Genomic DNA, 21,465 nt, shown 5'->3' on the forward strand with positions numbered 1-21,465 from the left:
TTTGGTGAACGTTCATTGGGAATGTGAATTGGGGCTCATCTATGGGGTTGGTAGTGTGTGGGGGGGGGGCGTAAACAGCTGTTGTATTACAGGGGGAACAACAGGTTCTCCTTCTTGGGCAAAGTTGGATATGTCTGCCCAAGGATATAAAGTCCCCTGAGGGGGATTCCTAGGCTGGCCTAAACGGCCAAAAGAAACAGTTGGGTGGACTTCCTGGGATTGATAGTGTGGGGGAGGCGGTTTAGCAAGTATAGCTGGTCGGCCCTCTGCATCACAAGATGGCAGAAGTTCTTGTTCATCCGCACCATTACTGGACTTGTCTGCTGAGTCACAAGAAGACAGAAGTGCCTGAGCAGCTCCGCCATCTTCTGCTTGTTCTGCCTCCTCCCGCAGTGAGGCGTTGAATGCCTACAGAGTTTCCCCCTCCTCTCTCCCTGACAGACAGGCTTGAATGGCTACTACAATAGGGTAAAAAGTCAAGGGCAGCTCAGCGCCTTCGTGGACTTCTTTTTTACGAGCCGCTTGAAGGACGCGGGTCCAGCTATCTGGATCCCAAATGGCCCTGGAGTCAATCCATGGGCACAATGCATTTACTATTTCCCATATCAAACTATCTTCCTTTTCTGATACTTTTATTTGCCTACTCCAAAGCAGGGCAACAAGCGCTCGAGATTGAGGCTCTCGTGCTGCAGGGGGAGGTTGCCCATGGAGGCACTTACCTTGCACTAGACCGTCCGCCTGCCGAAAACACTCAAGCCCCACATTGGGCGACACTTGTGGGGCTAGATCCTCGGCAGGAGGTAAGCGTGAATGACGCACACACGGAACACACACAGGGAGGACAAGCTTGAAGCAGGTCTTGTCTATTGTTGCGCAGATCAGGAATTATATAGCCCCAGCACCCCAACCTCCTGAGTCCTCCCCGGCCAATCACCTAGCGGGGAGTTGATGTAAGGCACTAGTGGCGGGCACCAATTGTTCCCCCAGGGGGACGTGGGGAGTGTGGACAGCTCGTGGCTGGCAAGCCAGGCAGACGTGCCTGTGGGCTATGGCTCCATGAGCAGGAAGTGTGCTTCTACTGCTACTCCAGCTGACTCAACCAGATCTGACCAGCTCTATCTACACCAGTACTCAATCATAAGTAAACCAACCCAACAGTTACCATGGCATTTCTACTACTATTATGGTTATTTCTATAGTCTATGACTATGATCACTTTTTACTGTCTGTTACCATGGTTGTTACCCAGGTGTAGAGGTGAACAAGTGCTTCCTACATTTTTAAATGTTAAACTATAAGAAACTAGTCTCACGGGCGGGGGTGCAGCCCTCTATCATGGAGTCATCACCAGAGTTTAGAAGCTGTTATAATTTTAACACTAAAACTTATATTTAGTTACTCCAGTTTTCAGGTCAGCCCTAACAGTAACACTCTGACTTCTTATCTATTGACAATTGTTAACATGTTTGGCAAGATTTGGTCCAGAATCATCTAGGCTTCACTTGGGTTGAGATGGAGGGGAAATTTTGGGAATGTGTATGGATGATTTGAGGCACTTGTTGGCACTGTTCTTCCCTCCTTGAATAGGTTTTTGTATCCTTTGTGAGTCGGTCCATTCATATGAAGTAGAATTTCTTTATATACAAAGGACTGTACCAGGCATGAGAGACTGTGCCATATTTCCATGAAGAATTATTATCCGAAGGTGACAAATTGTAGTTGTCATGAAAAAGTGCCTTGCAAAGGGCAACAGATGCTTAGAAATCCCCTGCCATATTTACTGGGGGAGGGGAGTGCTTTTCTCACAGGGTGCTGCCAGCCAGTGACTGAGTGTGGTTGGGATACTATGGCAGATCTGCACCTGGGAGACACAAGAGTCCTATATGGATGCTCTGAGTCTGTAATTCCTCAACAGTCTTGCTGTACATCCACAGTCTAGGATGCTTCCTTCATTTACTTCTTTACTTAGGGCCAGACTTTTATCACAGTCTGCTTTCCCAGTAACTTCAATGAGGAGAAAACTGGCAAACACTACTTTATCCAAGTGATGAAGGCTGACATCACCAAGAATGACTTGTAGGTATCCTATTTCCTATATGATGTAAGAGTGGCACTTCATCTCTGTGATATTCTCTCCCCAAATCTGAAACTCCACTATAATCCCAAGAAAACTAGACAAAGCCAAATATAGGTATTACCTACAAAATATCTAACAAGTACTTCTCAAGACTGCCAAAGTCATGAAAAATAGGGAAGGAATAAAGGGCTATATACGCTATAGTAGACTAAGATATGATAACTGTGTCAATATATTTGTACTGTTCTAATGAGAAAAAATGTATTACAGCTCTGGAGCTTAAGTTGCAGATCAAAGCATTGACAGATTTTGTGTCTGGTTCACAGATGATGCCTTTTCTCCATGTCCATAGGTGGAAGAAACTAGATAGCTATCTGGAGTCCCACCTTCATGATCTAATCACTTTCTAAAGCTACCAATTTCAAATTTCATAATTTTGGGGATTAGATTTTAGCATATGGATTTTGGAGAGAATAAGCATTTAGGCCAAAGCATTCTTCCCCTCACTCCTAGAATTCAGTTCTCCTTGCATGCAAAATCCATTCATTCCATCACCAAAGCCTTAACTCATTTCAGCAACAACTCTGTAATCTAAGTCTCAAGCATCATCTAAATTAAATATGGACAGATATCAGATATCTTGCTGTAGGAAATGAGGCAAAGCTGCCCAGTATCTGCCTGTGAAAAATCTATTATGTGCTGAATGATAATATGGTAAATTACTTGCTAGGTGTTAGATCTTATTTAAGAAGTTTTAGACTGTATCTGCATAACCCTACCAATATAACATAACTAGCAAAATGGTAGGGGGAGGGAGAATGATGGAAGGAGTGATACTGATCAAGATACATTGTACACATAAATACACATGTTAAAATGAAACCCATTTGTACAACTATTTGAAGATAATAATTTAAAATAAAACAGTAAAAATGAATAATCAGCAAAATTCAGGGTATGGCTCAAGTGGTAGCTCTTCAGCCAAGCATGCAAGACAGTCAAGCACAAGGCCATAAATTCAAACCTAAAAAGCACCCAATATCACTGAAGACTAGTTTTCAAGGAAACACTTATCTGCCTATAAATTCATGAATATAATAGCTCTACCAATTCTTGCTAGAACATACTAATAGTTTTGTTATTGAATGTATATTGTAAGGGCTAACCTGAGAACCTGAGTGACTAAATATAAGTTTCAGTGTTAAAATTATAACAGCTTCTAAACCCTGGTGATGACTCCATGCTAGATGGCTGCACCCCCACCCGTGAGACTAGTGTTTTTTTTTTGTTGTTGTTTTTGGCCAGTCCTGGGCCTTGGACTCAGGGCCTGAGCACTGTCCCTGGCTTCTTTTTGCTCAAGGCTAGCACTCTGCCACTTGAGCCACAGCGCCACTTCTGGCCATTTTCTATATATGTGGTGCTGGGGAATCGAACCTAGGGCTTCATGTATACAAGGTAATCACTCTTGCCACTAGGCCATATTCCCAGCCCAAGACTAGTTTCTTATAGTTTAACATTTAAAAATGTAGGAAGCACTTGTTCACCTCTATACCTGGGTAACAACCATGGTAACAGACAGTAAAAAGTGATCATAGTCATAGACTATAGAAATAACCATAGTAGTAGTAGTAGAAATGCCATGGTAACTGTTGGGTTGGTTTACTTATGATTGAGTACTGGATTGTTTTAGCCCGCTCAAGCTTGCTTAGTGGTAGTGGGAAAACAATTGGGTAGCAATTGTTAAAATAAAGTTGGTACTAGGTCAGCCTCACCACAGAATTCTGCTTCTGTAAACGGCTTGCGTAACCCATTTGTGATTTGCTCTACCCCCTGCACTAACCCTCTGCATCAATGCTATGTGACCACCTGTTGTCAATTCCTGATATCGAGGCCAGTTCCTGATATCAAAGCCAAAATAGATAACTGAAAGGGTAGATAGCCAATAGAAATAGGACAAGACTTGCTTGCTAAATGCTATCCAATCAAGTATCTGCCAAGTTGGAAATACCCTGCCCCTGTTGTAATCACAATAAAAACCCTGCCTATCTGAGGGTCTGAACTCTCAATCCAGATCCGCTATGTCGGTGACAGTTGGGAGTTCAGGCTCGAGCTTGCAATAAAGACTCTCGTGCGTTTGCATTGGAATGGGCTCCTTGGTGGTCTTTGGGGACCCGAAATCTGGGCATAACAATATAACACATTCTCCTAAGCACATTATGGACATTGCTTCATGTAATCCATACTAAAACCCTGTAAGGTAGACATTATATCTTATTACTGTTCATAATAGCAAGGCATTGCCTTATCCATGGAAGAGTAGATACTAAAATACTTCATAGTAGTAAGAAATAAATGAAAACTATGCATACCTCTTATATAGAAGAAGCTCAAAAAACAAAAATAGTGAAAAACTCAATATTCAAGAGGATACATCATACTATTCCATCTATAAAAAATTCAAAATCTTACTAAGGGGCAAGTAGTTCAGTACAGGAGAAGTAAAAAGATAGATAAGTCTGAGAAAGGGGAGGTCGAGAATATGCATGGTATTTTGTTGTTATGGAAATAGAGTCTCCCTATGATCCCTAGGCTGGCCTGGAACTCATGATCCTCCTGCACAAGGATTACAGATGCACACCATCACACTCAACAGTATTTTTCAATGTTCAATTATTTTTTTATATCTTTTCATCCTTTATGTTTTTCTAATCACAAAATAGCACATAATAGAAGGAAAATAAGTACTATTAAAATAAAGCTGTTTTTACATAATAGTTCTCAAGCAGAGAATATATAAATATCTGAAACTAGCTGGGCTTCATCTGCATTTCAAGATGTCAATCTTAAAAAACTAAGGATAAGGTCTAATCTTTCTGTTCTTAAAACATATTGATTAAAAAAAGAAAAACACTTCTTGCCTTGATTTTTTTTTGTACACACACACATTTAACTCCAATTAAATGGATTTTAAAAAAGCTGGAAGTGGAGCTGTGGCTCAAGTGGTTGAGCACTAGCCTCAAGCACAGCTCTGGGACAGTGCCCAAGCCCTGAGTTCAAGCCCCAGGACAGGTGCTCCAGTTTATTAAGCAATAGTTTTGACCTAAGTCACTCCATTTTGAGTATAAGTGCCAAGATAGAATGACTCTACATTTTGCTTATAAAAGTGAGCAACCACCATCTGCCAACACACCATGAGGCACAAACTGATAGTTTATTTGTGCCAACAAATAATTATACCTGTAAATATATCAAGTTATGTCATAAACACCAGATACCTGAGCTTTGTCACACCAAAAAAATTTTCTCACATGAAATATAAAAGAAGGGAAACTCCAAGATGGAGATGTGACAGGCACATTGACCCTATCTCTAGGTAACCCACCATGAGCCAGAGTGAAGCAAATGGCCACAGTGAAGCAATAACCTGGCCCTGTCTTCACCCTCCAGCTCCAGTGCTAGAGAGCCCAGTTTCTCCTACTCATGGCACAAAACTCACTTAGAACTGATGGCACTCAACTGCTTCACATCCATCAACTATACATTAAGTGCCAAACTTCTTATTTGATTCCCTACGGGGACTTTTCATAGCTTTCCTATCAGCTCTCTGTGCCTGTGCTCCCACATCTCTCTGCACTCTACACCTCTTTCACCCTTCTTAGCCATTCAGTAACAAACACGTCATTAACATTAATAACATATTAGTTAAGACCTGAATGAAAGATCCTATCATTGCCAATTGCTATCAAGTGAAATTTGTAGTATTTCTGGTATTAAAGCCAACGAAATTGACATAGCTTGGGAATTTCTTGTTACTCAGTAAAGTCTGACCTTGTGGAACAACACAACCTTGTCCACCTAAGTTTCTGACATAGCTCGCCTGTCAAAGATTCTGAGAAATCTGATATATACTCATTAACCCACTGGTATAGATACTCATTTTTCCCTACGAATACAGACACAGACATTTGAGTTTGGGGTTAGAGCAAATTCCTCAAGGTCCTGCCGCCCACTTCCGGGTAGAAATGTCTCCCTACACCTGGATCTAGCTCCGCCTCCGCAGGAGTTGGACCTCTCCTGGTCCCGCCTCCCCTCAATTCCGATTGGCTAGGGGAAGAAGCTGGTCCACAGTGGTCCTTTCTTTAGGGGGCGGAGCCTAGTTGGTTTCATCCAGCCTCTGCAGGCCCAGCCACCACCGTCGCGGGGATGTGAGTGGGGTTGTAGCCAGTGGCGCCTGGGCCCTGGGCCGAGGTGGCTGGACGCGCCCCACCCGGCAGCCAGGCGGAGCCAAAGATGCTGGCCCGTCACGCGCGGCCCCGCCCGGGCCCCGGGCCGCCTCTGGCCCGGCCCTTGCCGTTGCTGCTGCTGCTTGGGGCCGTGCTGAGCGGCCCGGTGTCTGGCCACGTACCCCGCTCAGTGCCCAGGACTTCGCTTCCCAGCTCTGGTAAGGTTGGCCGCCCACGCCCTCAGCTGTTCGCGTCGCGCCCAGGTTCCGCCCGCAGCTACCTTCCTAACTTGGGCGGCTGCACCAGGGGGTCCTCAGTGCAGGCGCTGGGCGTGCTGCGGTGCCCTCGCCCCACCGGGACCCGGTGGAGACCCCTGCTTGGTGCTGTCTTATCCCATCCCCACCCTGGGCCTCCATCCTCAGCTCCCAAGGCACACTCAGATTGCTTCTGCAGCACCTAATTTTCAGAAACTTCAGATCCTTCGGATTCTGAAGCCCAGGGAAGGCATGGGAGGTTGCCAGAGGTTGTCTATTTGAAGTCCTTTTTGCTTCATTTCCCCACCCCTCCGCACATATCCATGAATTCACTAAAGCTTATTTTATTTCTAAACTTCTCATTTTTTTTTCATTCTGCTATAACTGCCCACCTGGATTCCCCAGCTCAACATTTCTGTCAGTATCATTTCCCGATGGTCAGTTCAAGCCTTCAACCTCCCATCCAAGCCTCTTGCCTTGCTCACAGCCCTAACCTTCCAACTCCATTTCCTATACATCTCAGGCACCTGCTTCCATCTCCCCATTCTCAGATTCACTTCTGCCCTTTAACTTCCTCACTATTTCCTCCTCCCTTTGCACACTCTCGACACTGCGTGCTGACAACCTATTCAATGAGTTGATTTGAAGTTCTGCTGTAATGGTTTTTGAAAAGATGTAGAAAATGCCAGGAAATGTCAAGGTTAAAAGTAGCCATTCACATTTTAGAGACTCTGCTGATGTGGGCATGAGTGTGCCATGACCTTGTTTTCTTCTTGGTGGGAACTGAGTGTAAGCCCCGTAGGTAGACAGCAGCGGTGAAGGTAAGAGAACACTTGTTGGCAAAAACTCACCACTGGGTAATGATTTAGAGACAGTGACATATAGGGATGCTATGAATCCAAAAGCCAAAGCTGTGGTCAGAGCCTGGGGTTTCAATTTGTGCTGGAAAAATAGCCACAAAGTAAGTTAAGGTTGCCAGGCTGAGTTAATATCCAGGAATCCAGAGAGGTTCTAGATATCAAGGTATCAAGGTAAAGCACTGATGGAGATATGAATGAAGACTGAGATTGGGTAATCGAGGGCTTTACTAATCAGGAGAGAGCAGGAAGGGTGTAGCAGCACAGAGTTGAGTGTGGATTTGGTAGATTGGGGTGGGTGAGGCTTATATTAGCACATCTAGACATAAATAGACTGATGGCTGGCTGCTCTGTTTTGGGGGTATCTGAGCAGAAGAAATAAACAAAGAAGAACTGGAATGGTTGTGGGGTAGATTCCCCAGAATCAGGTTCTGATGAGAAAGTAAATTCATGCAAAGTTATTTGCTACAATCTTTAAGTAGATAAATTTTTTTTTTTTTTTTTTTGGGGGGGGCCAGTCCTGGGCCTTGGACTCAGGGCCTGAGCACTGTCCCTGGCTTCTTCCCGCTCAAGGCTAGCACTCTGCCACTTGAGCCACAGCGCCGCTTCTGGCCGTTTTCTGTATATGTGGTGCTGGGGAATCGAACCTAGGGCCTCGTGTATCCGAGGCAGGCACTCTTGCCACTAGGCTATATCCCCAGCCCCATTTAAGTAGATAAATTTTGAATGCTGATAAGATTTTGGAAAAGATTTTTGGAAAAATGGAAGGAAGGAAGAAAGGGACTATTTATGAAACATGCATTATGTTAGGTGCTTTCATGGATGTTATTTCACTTAATTCTTTCAACACCCTTGAGTGGTGATATTTACAGATGAGAAAGGTAATGCACAGAGAGGGCAAGTAACTTACACAAGACCTCATAGTGGGTAAGTAGAAGAGCCACATTCAAATACAGAGTGGTCAGTTTCTGGAACATATACTATTTCCACTATACACTCTAAATATTTAAATGGGATGGTATGTGTGTGTGTGTGTGTGTGTGTGTGTGTGTGTGTGTGTGTGTGTAGAGGGAGGGAGATTGAGGGTGTTGGGTAAGAGAAGCGATAGACTCATAGTGTGTCGGTAAATGAATGAAACATTGCTGGGCATAGTGCAGAATGCCTGTAATCTTAGTCTGGAGCCTGAGGCCAGCCTAACCCTATAAATAAAACAAAGCAGAACCAATCCCCAGCAAACAAAAACAAAATGAAAAACAGCAAAAACTAGTGAAACAGTCTATGTAAGAAGAAGTTATTATTAAGCAGTGATTAAAACAATAAATTAGGAAAACACTTGTACTTTTTTTTTTTTTTGGCCAGTCCTGGGGCTTGGACTCAGGGCCTGAGCACTGTCCCTGGCTTCTTTTTGCTCAAGGCTAGCACTCTGCCACTTGAGCCACAGCGCCACTTCTGGCCATTTTCTGTATATGTGTGCTGGGGAATCGAACCCAGGGCCTCATGTATATGAGGCAGGCACTCTTGCCACTAAGCCATATCCCCAGCCCCTGTACTTTTAAAATATATTTTCAAATTATGTACCACATTTCTATGAACTGAAATTACAGACTTGCTGGGCACTATGTCTCATGCCTGTAATCCTAGCTACCCAGGAGGCTGTGATCTGAGGACTGAGATTTGAAGCCAGCCAGTGCAGCAAAGTCTGTGAGACTCTTATCTCCAATTAATCACAGAAAAAGCTGGAAGTGGTGCTGAGGCTCAGGTGGTAGAGTACTAGCCTTGAGCAAAAGGAGCTTAGGGACAGTACCCAGGCTCACAGTTCAAGGCTTAGAACCAGCCCAAAAAATTTTACAGATTTAATATTTATGTTGTTATTAAAAAACATTGTTTTTTTAAATAGAAAAGCCTAATTGTCTGGGTTTTCTACTAAGTATTCTGGCTTTTTTAGTTTCTATCTCTGGGGATGTGTATATGGTTGGTCTGTCAAAGTTCTGCTTTTCCCCCTAATGACTGCCACATAATGGCATTTGGAAGAAAACAAAAATTGGCCACACACACACACACAAAAGGGCTTGGATGGTACACCCAACCCTTATGAAGTGATGACTGATATTATTTTCCCCTTTTCCCCCCGGTCTTCCTGCCAGAGGTGGATTCCTATCTCACTCGGTTTGCTGTCCCTCATATATACAATTACACTGTTCTTCTTGTGGATCCTGCTTCCCACACACTTTATGTCGGTGCCCGGGATACCATCTTTGCTTTGTCCCTACCCTTCTCAGGGGAGAGACCCCACAGGGTGAGTAATGAGAGTGGGACAGACCCTAAACCCCATGCATGTGATTAGGTCTGTTGTTTCATGGGTGGTGGATGGGGATTTCATAATAACTAAAGATGTACCAGTGATGATGGTCTGAGGGGAAGATTATGTACTTCATAATACTTGGGTCAGCTGAATGTGACCGGGGAAGCCTTGAATGGGGAACCTCTGAGAGAGAAGTTCATGATGATGGGGAAGAGGCCACAAAATCCAATTTCAAGTGACATGGCAGAGGGTATCGTTAGAATTGTAACACTCTAGGGACCCAGTTTTTGAAGTTTCTGACCACTCCTTAGTAAGAATTCTGTTATGACCCTGTATATACGTGTGTACTAATAGAAACTTTTCTTGAAATAATATTGACTTTTCCTGTATGTAATATACTCTGATATATTCTAGTTCATTAAAAAACAAATATGATTCCACAATTGATTTCATTACTCATTATTGAATGGGAGCTAACAGAAAAACAATGCTCTAGGGGTATCTCAGAAATTCCTAGTTTGATGGAAGTTGTAAAATTGTTATTTCCCCTAACCTCAGGGGGATTTTGGTTCAAGGAATCAGAGGAAAACCTCCATTTCTCCTTTTTTCCCCCTCTTCCCAGATTGACTGGATGGTACCTGAGTCTCACAGACAAGACTGTATGAAGAAAGGCAAGAAAGAGGTAGGTGTGAACCTGGACCACGTCCCAAGTGTTAATTGAGTCTTTGGCTCAGCTGTGACTTGGTGCCCTGTAATGCTATCCAATGGGTTGAGATAGGGATTATTTTTCTTATTTATTGTCAAAGTGATGTACTGAGAGGTTACAGTTTCATATGGGCCTTGGGTACATTTCTTGTACTGTTTGTTACCTCCTCCCTCATTCCCCCTTCCCCCTCCTCCTTTCCCTCTCCCCGCATGAGTTGTTCAGTTGAGATAGGGATTCTTAACACCATGCTTATCTCCCATCATCCCTGATCCCAGATCTGCCTCTAACTGTCTTGACTCCTGTCTTGCCTTCCCTTATACCTACTTGCTGATTCTGATTCTAACCATCTTTGACCCCCAGGATGAATGTCACAATTTTGTCCAGATTCTCACCATTGCCAATGCCTCTCACCTCTTCACTTGTGGCACCTTCGCTTTTGATCCGAAGTGCGGGGTTATTGTGAGTGACAGGGGATAGAAGGAAAGGGAGAGGGGACCTGTGTCAGCGTGAATTAATTGGGGGTGGTGGGTAGGAGGATGGAAGGGTTTTCTGTGAGTCACTGTGTTGGGCATAGTTAAGACAACCATTGTGCATAAGCACTGGGGTTAGGGGATGTCCTGATAAGGAATAGCCTTTGCCTGCCACCAGTGGTGAGCAGAATGGGGAGGGAGAGGGCCCTATAGAAGGTGAGGTATGTAGAATATAAAGCTAATTGTAATGGGGTGGTAAAAGGAAGTTAGATATGCTGGTTGGGTTGGGGAGAGGACAAATCCAAGAAAGACTTTAAAAACTAGGAAATTGTATTACCCTGTGAATGCTTTGGCCAGACAGTCTGTGTCCATGCCTGGTTTTTCCTCCTATATCATGTGACCATCTTACCATCTTTCCTCACCTTCTCTGCTAACCTCATTCTGCGTGGGCTGTGACTTTGTGCTCTCATGGCTTCTGATGTCACTACCCACTAATGTGATAATTGCTGCCCCATGCTCTGGATCTTGTTTTCAAGGTGGATATCCTGTCAACGATATTTTCTTCTATATTAAAAAAAATGCTATTGTTGCTGCTGAAGGCACGGCTTCACTACTTTCAAACCCAGACAGTCTTGGGAGATGTATACTCCCCTAACAATATCTAGTCTAGTCATTGCCATGTGAATCCCTGGGATAATGACCTTTTTTGAACTCGCAGCTTTCCCCATCAATTATCCAGTAGTCAGCACTGGTCCTCTGGCAGCACACATTTTTTATTAGGCTCTGGGATGAGAAAAAAAAAAAATCTTCTCCTATCCTTTGTTCTCAGTGTAATGTGACAGTCCTCCCCCCTTTTGTGCCAGTCCTGAAGTTTTAACTTGAGGCCTGGGTGCTATCCTTGAGATTTTTTTGCTCAAAGCTAGTGCTCTACTACTTGAGCCATAACACCATTTCTGGCCTTTTTGGTACTTAATTGGAGGTAAGAGTCTCATGGATTTTCCTGCCCAAGCTGGCTTTGAACCATGATCCTCAGATCCCAGCCTCCTGAGTAGCTAATACAGGTATGAGCCACTTGTGCCTGATGACAATTCCCCTTTTGATTCTAATCCTTAGCTATAGCTCTTGATTGGACTCCTCTGCAATTTGCAGTAAGCCAGCCATCTACCTGGATCTAGTAGTGTGGATCTCCAAATGTTTCTTTGTTGCAGACCATCTCATATCTTTAATTTAGGATCCTCTAATTGTATACACTGAATTACTTTAGTCAGTCTTTCTAGGCTGCCTTAGGGTTAGTTGGACTTGTGTTAAATCTTTCTATAATGTGGATGATGAGCTCCTTACAGAAATTTGAATGGTTCCTAGGAAGTTTCCCAGTTAAAGGTAGTATTGAAAATTGATGTATCAGGTAATATTGAGGGACTAGTTTCCCTGTAGTTATCACCAAGCAAATGGTGGTACTTATCCAATCTTCATAGGTTCAAGGATTCAGTTGGATATGAATATCATAACCATGAATCATGTGAATGTTCCTACTTAGTTTCCTAGGTCTTTCTCTCCTTCCTTAGTTCACTGAGTTGGGACCTAGTGGTTTTTAGATAGTGCTTTTGGACAGAAAATGTTCTGGTCCTATCTGTTAGAAGGGACATCTGCAATGAAGAGGTTCTGTGTCCTTTATACCTACCAGTTCAGCTTTTTCTCTGGCTCCTCATATCTATCAGACTCATAAAATGAAGGAACATTTTTCGTCCTAAGCTCTTTTGTAGGAGAAAGAAGTCAGCTATGTTAGCTCTTCCATCTACATCTGGAGCCTGTTTATAGACATTTTGAATACTCTTTTCTGCCCTTACCTGTTTTATTTGGCTATGATGATATTTTGTTCAGAATTAAATGTGGAGATTCTTACCAAAAAAGGAAGTTCAAGCACTGGATTTACCAGCTGCAACAATGGAGTGATGTTTTTTAGTGTCATCTTGGAAGACATTGGAGAAAAATGTTTTCATTTGATTTGGTGAGGAAATTCCAGAAGTTAAGAGAAAAATGTTGGGCTTCTAACTACTATCATGACCACAACAATTGGTGACCATTCAGCCGAATATTTATTTTGTGGCAGTCTTAATACTAGGTACCTTATGTTCATGATTGAATTTAGTTGTTATATCATGATATTTAGATGATTTATTACTTTTTTTTTTTTTTTTTGGCCAGTCCTGGGGCTTGGACTCTGGGCCTGAGCACTGTCCCTGGCTTCTTTTTGCTCAAGGCTAGCACTCTGCCACTTGAGCTACAGCACCACTTCTGGACATTTTCTGTATATGTGATGCTGGGGAATTGAACCCAGGGCCTCATGTATATGAGGCAGGCACTCTTGCCACTAGGCCATATCCCCAGCCCTATTACTATCTTATAAACTGAAATTCAGAGAAATTAGATACCATTGTTTAAGATTATATATCCGACAGAGGAAGGGCCAAAATTTCAGCCTAGGTTTTTATAGCCTTATATTTTATGGCTATTTGATTTAAGGCAGAGAGGATCTTTCTTTTTCTTTTTAATTTATTGTCTGGGACAAGTCTTGTATATACTTTCTATTTTTCTTGACCAAAGACCATTTCCAACTTCACTATTCAGTGAGAGCCTTCTTATCTGGCTTTCAGCTTGAGGGAATTACTTCACCATAGCTTATTCCAAGAGACTGCCAACTAACATGATCATAATTCAATAAAAAATCTCAACATACAGACAGAGAATATAGTGGAAAAAGTCTTGCCCCTTACAGACCCCACTTCAGGATAATTTTGATTGCACAGTAATCACAACCTATGCAATCAATGGGAGATTCAGTCATTTGAAGGTCAGGAGGCAAAATGACACAGTAATACCTTTGGTGGGGGGAGTTGGCATGTGGAATTTTAAAGCACAGATAGATAATTGATCTCTGTGAAAAATTCCATCAGTTGAATAAAAATGTAGACTACATACAGCTGAAGACAGCTGAAGACTCAGAGAGTTTTGGCAATGATTTGCATAGAAGGGCTAGAAATATAAGAATGAATAAGATGCTCGAAAGATATCTAAATAGGACTATGGCTAGATCCTAAGGTGTACATGTTAGGGCTAGAAAGAAGAAGGAAACAGGAGGAGAGACTACAAGGAAGATGGAATTTTAAGAGCCAATGAATAGAAGACCATTTTGAGATAGTGAGACCAAAGTATCAAATAGTGCATCAAGAGTGAAGAGAAGGAATTTAGAAAAGGCATATCTTTGTAGTGTTTGGTGAAAGGCAAAGGAGCAATTTTAGGCATAGAGATGGGAAAATGTAATTTGTATTCCAAGAATAATAGGTGATTGAGTTGAGACAGAACAAAGGTCATTTTGGAAAGTAGTGGAATCTGATCACTTGGGTTAGAATTTTATACTCTAGGCAATAGTGGGTCTTCTGTTTATTCTCTTGTTCAAAAATCTGTGATCTAGGGGCTGGGGATATAGCCTAGTGGCGAGAGTGCCTGCCTCGGATACACAAGGCCCTAGGTTCGATTCCCCAGCACCACATATACAGAAAACGGCCAGAAGCGGCGCTGTGGCTCAAGTGGCAGAGTGCTAGCCTTGAGCGGGAAGAAGCCAGGGACAGTGCTCAGGCCCTGAGTCCAAGGCCCAGGACTGGCCAAAAAAAAAAATAAAATAAAAAATCTGTGATCTAGTTAGTGGGGAAACATAGATAAATTGCTAGACAGCATACAGGGGTGGGGAACATCCAGCCCCTGGGTTTTATAAAACTAATCATTAGGTATGTAATGTGACAGACATGTATGCTTCTTGTAAGCTTTTGTTGGTTGCCTATGCCTGGCTCATCTGCTTACATCGATAAGTTTGTTTGGCTTCTGAATGATGTTATAAATATCCAAATGGATCTTGGCAAAACAAAGAAGAAAGATTCCCCACCCCCAGGAGGTTATTGCTATACATAAGACTAAGAAGAAGGGCAACCACAGCCAGTATAACTGCATTTTCAGAGTATCCAGATACCTTGCTACTGTAATTATTGAGCCATCGCCTTTCTCCTCAGGTAGGGATGCTCCCACTGCCATATAATTAGAATTCTTGTGCCCTGTGGGATATTCAATTCCAGGAGGCTCTTTTGACTCAATGTCCCTTTTTGGAGATTTTATATTACATCTCATTTGAATGACCTTTTTTAAGAGTGTCATCTCAGTAAAATAACTGAGCAAATGGTATACTTAAGCTCAGGGGATATGAATCTGTGTTTCTTATCTAGCGATCATTAAAGTAATATGTCTGCCCCAATGTTTGAGCTGGAGATAGCATATCTGACATTTCCATACCATACCTTTGATTTCCAACCAGTCATAGACTAGTGGCTAGGCCACAATCTAAAGCCAACGTTCCCTCAGGATAATTATCCTTGATTTCCATTTTTAGGTGTTATCTTGAGGTCTCTCTTAGTGCTAGATGCTAGACTAAAGTAACTTCTGGATAGTTCTAGTGGAATTCTTACATCTCTCTCCTCTCACCCAGGTCAGTCCACCCCTCTGGAGACCCTAGAAGAGAAAGATACTTACCTACTGTCATATTCTCACCTGTTTCTTCCCTCTTGAATGTATATCTTTGCTCATGTCTTTCATCCTTGGGGTTGGTCTATAGGGAGGCCCCAGGGGCTTTCAGCTGGTCACTATTAACCTGAATTTTTGTTCATCCTTCTAAAGGACTCCAATCCTCAAGAGACCGCTTTCTTCCCTGGTCATTTTTATCACATAGTACATTCTATAGCTAGTCACAAACTCTAACAATTCAGCAGAATTTCAGATGAAAAGTCTATATTTCATCTTTTAGTGTTTTCTAGGGCCACCCTAGATGTTCATTCAGGGAATGTGCCATGATAGCTATTGAGTGATACAGGAAAGAGGAATCAGCTTATGAGAAAGGGATAGCAGAGATGGGAAATGAGAAATGGGTGGGGGAATCAGGAGTAGGTGACTGAATATGGGAATGGTAAAGGGATGGGAGATGAGTGGAAATTGACTTTTCCTTCATCTGACTGTCTATGTAATTCTCACTATGATCCTTCCCCAAACCCCTAAACCAACTGCCCCTTCTGGTCTGTAGGATGTGTCCAGTTTCCAGCAGGTTGAAAGACTTGAGAGTGGTCGGGGGAAATGTCCTTTTGAGCCAGCTCAGCGGTCAGCAGCTGTAATGGTTGGTGAGTGGGGAGAGACAAGAATGTGTGATTTCTTGCTCGAATTACCTCCTTCCCCAACCCTGCTATTGGAATTTTTGTGTCCTTTCTTTTCTTGGAATGCCTATTATTCCCATGTCTCTTTTGACCTTTCCTATTCTTCCCTGAGTGCCTGTGATGCTTGCTTTTCCCCAATGGGTATTTTTTTCCCAAAGATCTCTCTAGAGAATGTGGCCTTTGTACTCCTAGTGTAAATATTTCTTCTGTTAACCTCATTTTCTTTCTTTCTTTTGTTTGTGTTTATGTTTATAAGAAGAATCTACTGTAATGAATATTGTAATAAACATAATAATAAAATAAAATACAAGTCTAAGCTGGGTGCCAGTGGCTCACGTCTGAAATCCTAGTTATTCAGGAGGCTGAGATCTAAAGGATCATGATTTAAAGGAAAGTCCCGAGGCTCTTATCTCCAATTAACCAGCAAAAAGCCTGAAATGGAGCTGTGGCTCAAATAATAGAGCATCAGCCTTGGGTGGAGAAACTAAGGGACAGGGCCCAGGCTCAGAGTTCAAGCCCCAACAATAACAACTCCTCTCCCTCCCCCCAAAAAGCACCTTCCAGAAAAATGTTAAGTGTAGAATAGCTATGTCCAAAATACCTTTAATATGGTGATGGAAATATTATAGATCTTTGTTGTCCAATTTGGTTGCCACTTGCTGTTGTGGCTAAGAGAATCTGAAATGTAACTAGTACAACCAAAGGAATGTAAACAACTTCTTGTGTCTAGTGACTATCCTATTAATGCATTTCTAGGATAGCTCTACTTAGAAAACCACTGCCAGTGGGGCTGGGAATATGGCCTAGTGGTAAAGTGCTTGCCTCTGGGTTTGATTCCTCGGCACCACATATATAGAAAAAGCCAGAAGTGGCGCTGTGGCTCAAGTGGTAGAGTGCTAGCCTTGAGCAAAAAGAAGCCAGGGACAGTGCTCAGGCCCTGAGTTCAAGCTCCAGGATTGGCAAAAGAAAAGAAAAGAAAACCACTGTCAGCATTTTATGATGTTTCCTTGTAGCCCTCACCCCCTTGTTTTTTATTGTTAGTTGTGGGGCTTGAACTGGGCACTGGGTGCCTGCCTGGGCACTGTCCCTGAGCCTCTTTCTGCCCAATGCTAATGCTCTAGCACTTCTGGTTTTTGAGTGGGTAATTGGAGATAAGAGTCTCATGGGGACTTTTCTGCCCAGCCTGGCTTGGAACCTAGATCATCAGATCTCATCCTCCTGAGTAGCTAGGAATACAGACGTAAGCCACCTGGCATCTGGTTCCTTGTAGCCCTTTTAATGTGTGTGCACACTCACATTCTCTTATGCACATGTATTTTGCTGGCTAGTCTTTTGTTTTTCAAGGAAAATGACTTAAATAAATTCTTTTTTTTTTTTTTGCCAGTCCTGGACCTTGGACTCAGGGCCTGAGCACTGTCCCTGGCTTCTTTTTGCTCAGGGCTAGCACTCTGCCACTTGAACCACAGTGCCACTTCTGGCCGTTTTCTATATATGTGGTGCTGAGGAATCGAACCCAGGGCTTCATGTATACGAGGCGAGCACTTTACCACTAGGTCATATCCCCAGCCCCTTAAATAAATTCTTGTGGTTGCTTTCTTTGAAGAAACCATCTGTAGTTGCTCAAATGTGGAATGGTTCTATTCAGATCATGCCTAAACTTCTGGAGAATGACTGGATAATCAGTTGTGGGGCTTGAATTCAGGGCCTAGATGCTGTCCCTGAGCCTCTTTGTGTTCATGGCTGGCACTCTACCACTTGAGGCACAGCACCACTTCTGGCTTTTTTATTGGAGATAAGAGGCTCACAGGCTTTTTGCCCAGCTTGCCTTTGAACTGTGGTCCTCAGATCTCAGCCTCTTGAGGAGCTAGGATTACAGGTATGAGCCGTGGGTACTAAGCTTACTGGCTAAAAAAATATTTTGTACCTGTATTTTAGGTCAGACCAACCCACATAAAACCTTCCAAATTCAGCTAGTTGTTTTCTTGCACTAGGCTTAAACAAGCAGGTTAATGGAAGTTTTATGTGTGTATTACAATACTTTTAAATGTTAATACTACTGGATACAATTTTAAATTTTGTCATACAACTTCTTATAGGAATTTCTAAAGTTTGAGGGAACAGGAGAGAAGGTGAGAAAAGACTTTGCTCTGTAATAACAGCCTAGGCTGGCCTTGAACTTGAAATATTCTTGCTTTAGCTTAACAAGTGTTGGCATTATAAGCAGGCATCACCATGGCAAGCTTTGACATAATTTAAAATACTTGATAAAGAGAATTCTTAAGCTAGATGCTGGTGGCTCACACCTATAATCCTAGCTACTTAGGAGGCTGAGATCTGAGGATCACAGTTCCAAGCCAGCCTGGGCAAGAAAGTCTGTGAGATTCTGACCTTCAATTAACCACCAGAAAACTGGAAGTGGAGCTGTGGCTTAAAGTGGTAGAGTGTTAGCCTTGAGCAAAAATGCTCAGGGATAGTGCCCAGGCCCTGAGGTCAAGCCCCATGACTGACAAAATAAATAAATAAATAAATAAAAATAATAAGAGAATTTAAAATGATACGGTGCTTCCAAGTGTACCACAAATTAAATAATTCCAAATTGTTTATGTTATTTAATTGACTTCAAGGTTTTTGCTACTATTCATACTGCTATAGTGACCTTTTTTTTTTGCCAGTCCTGGGGCTTGGACTTAGGGCCTGAGCACTGTCCCTGGCTTCTTTTTACTCAAGGCTAGCACTCTACCTCTTGAGCCACAGCACCACTTCTGGCTTTTTCTGTTTATGTGGTGCTGAGGAATTGAACCCAGGGCTTCATGCATGCTAGGTAAGCACTCTACTGCTAAGCCACATCCCCAACCCTGTGACCTTTTTTTCCTTCATTGTTTGTCCTTATTTTGGATCATCACTTTTAAGATTCCTAGAAATGGATTACTACACCAAAGGGTGTGAACTTTTATGACTAATTATCTATTGCTAATTGAGTTTTTAAGAGAGAGTGAGCCAATTTACACCCTAAGCCAGCAATGTATGAGAATGTTAAAATTTCTCACATAATGTATTATTGTCATTAAAATATTCATGTTTTAGTACTTATTTTTATGTCTCCTTTGGCAAATCCTGTGCTCAAGTTTTTAAGATGTTAGTATTCTGATATGCACATCTTTTTTTTTTTTTTTTGCCAGTCCTGGGGCTTGAACTCAGGGCCTGAGCACTGTCCCTGGCTTCTTTTTGCTCAAGGCTAGCACTCTACCTCTTGAGCCATAGCACCACTTCTGGCTTTTTCTATATATGCAGTGCTGAGGAATCAACCCAGGGCTTCATGTATGCGAGGCAAGCACTCTACCACTAGGCCATATTCCCAGTCCCCACGATCTGCACATCTTTTACCTTGTAATTGTAACTGTATCCTCAGTCTTCTTCATTTAATGAGCAGATAAATAGTTTTTCTCCTTGAAAAATTTCCCCCACACTTAACTCTTTGTCATATTTAGAACTCCCTCCCCCCCTTCCTCCCTCCTTCCCTCTCTCCCTTCCTTCTTGTACAGGGCCTCTACTGTACCTTAGACTTTTTTGTTAAGGTTAGCACTCTATCACTTCAGCCATAGCTCCGCTTCTGGCTTTTTGGTGGCTAATTGGAGATGAAAGTCTCCTAGACTTCTCTACATACTGGCTTTGAACTGCAATCCTCACATCTCAGCTTCCTGAGTAGCTAGGTTTATAGGTGTGAGCCAATGCCTCTTCTCACCTATGCTTGGTGAGAAGAGCATTTTCCAAAGAATTTCAAGTCTTATGACTTCAAATGATTAAATTCTGGGTTGTCTAAAGGGGACAAAAAGGGAATAAAAGAGAAGGAAAAAATTAAGGTTGTCTTTTAGTTGATAATTGGGTAAAGTGGTAAAAAATTCAGTTTCTAGTTTAAAATAGCCATCTCCACTTAACTCAGAACCTCTATGTTTCCAGCTGACTCAGATCCAAATCATAGTTGATACTAATGTCAAGTTTCAACTGTAGCTCCAATAGGGCTATCATTTATTATTATTATTATTATTATTATTATTATTATTATTATTATTATTTTGGTCTATAAAAGTGCCAGCATTCACTTGGTACTTTTACTATTGATCTATTAAGTCCTATTGCTTTTGTGCTTTGAAAAGGGCAGTAGAGCAAATAGTATAAATAGTACATAAGAGCTGGGACTCAAATTCTTAGCCCTTAACATTAATAGAAGTAGTCTGAAATAAAAAAGAACTTTCAGGAGTTGGAGGCATGGCTCAGGTGATAGAGTGCCAGCTAATAAGTGGGAGTGTCAGATACTGAGTTCAAGTCCCAGTCTCAAAAAAAAGAACTTGGGCTGGGAATGTGGCTTAGTGGTTGAGTGCTTGCCTAGCATGCATGAAGCCCTGGGTTTGATTCCTCAGTACCACATAAACAGAAAAATCCGGAAGTAGTGCTAGTTAGCCTTGAACAAAAGAAGCTCAGGGACAGTGCTCAGTCCCCTGAGCTCAAGCCCCAGAACTGGCAGACAAAAAAAAAGGACTTTTAGTGATGAATGATGAAACTATTGCTAGAATTTCCTTATTTTAAATTATAAAAATTGTGACATGTAGGAAATTAGAAAATATAGAAATGTATAAAGAAGAAAGTGAAGATTTTTGTAACTTGTCATCACTAGGTACTCACTGTTATTATTTTGGAGTATATGAGGATCTTTTTGTACTGTATCTGTTGGTGTATATGTATGTTTTTATAAGTGAATTAGAATTATCATGCATATTTCCTTTATGAGGCAAGCACTATACCACTAGGCCATATTCCCAGCCCCTGTGCATATTTTCTTTAGTATTGATATACTGAGCATTTTTTCATCATAGAAATTGTAGAAGACAGATACCATATTGCACATAATCAAAACATGATTTTTAGATATTGCATACCCTTCTATGGATGCAAAGGAGTTTAATTACTCTCATATAACTTGCACATTTAAATTTAAAAATCAAGTATTGCTTTTATAAATGCTAAACCAGAAATCCTTTTATGCAAGTTTATGTAAATCTCATGAATCTAATTAACTTTGTATGAGCCAATCCAAACAGTGGAATTTCTAGGTAGATGGATATAAAGGTTTTGATGGTGCTTGATGGATTTGGATATATTGCTGTCCAGTTAGTCCCACCAGTAGTGATGAGAAAACCTGTCTCATTGTACCCTTGTCAGTCCCAAGTAACCTAATTAACAAATGCAAAAACAGTGCCTTTTCTATGTCTCATTTGACACGTAGTTTGATTGGTACTTCTACTAGTTAGGTGAAGCAATTTTATATGTTT

At 42.0% G+C, this 21,465-nt stretch overlaps 1 protein-coding gene across 9 annotated transcripts in view; it reads left to right on the plus strand.

The window, feature by feature from the left end:
* The first annotated feature begins 6,210 nt into the window (after nucleotides 1-6,210).
* The window catches only part of Sema4f (ssemaphorin 4F), a 28,746-nt gene continuing 13,491 nt past the window's right edge, over nucleotides 6,211-21,465 (plus strand). For 2 of the 9 annotated variants that reach the window (XM_048352811.1, XM_048352813.1), the window contains exons 1-5: nucleotides 6,211-6,518; nucleotides 9,556-9,707; nucleotides 10,336-10,395; nucleotides 10,780-10,878; nucleotides 16,012-16,105. In XM_048352811.1, the coding sequence (XP_048208768.1) occupies nucleotides 6,368-6,518; nucleotides 9,556-9,707; nucleotides 10,336-10,395; nucleotides 10,780-10,878; nucleotides 16,012-16,105 (556 nt within the window). In that variant the 5' untranslated portion in view covers nucleotides 6,211-6,367. Of the gene's footprint in view, nucleotides 6,519-9,555; nucleotides 9,708-10,335; nucleotides 10,396-10,650; nucleotides 10,879-16,011; nucleotides 16,106-21,465 lie in introns of those variants that run through there. The other 7 variants (XM_048352812.1, XM_048352814.1, XM_048352815.1 and 4 more) reach the window with 6 other exon arrangements.

Source organism: Perognathus longimembris, chromosome 8 (genome assembly GCF_023159225.1).
Source record: "Perognathus longimembris pacificus isolate PPM17 chromosome 8, ASM2315922v1, whole genome shotgun sequence".
Taxonomy (NCBI): domain Eukaryota; kingdom Metazoa; phylum Chordata; class Mammalia; order Rodentia; family Heteromyidae; genus Perognathus; species Perognathus longimembris.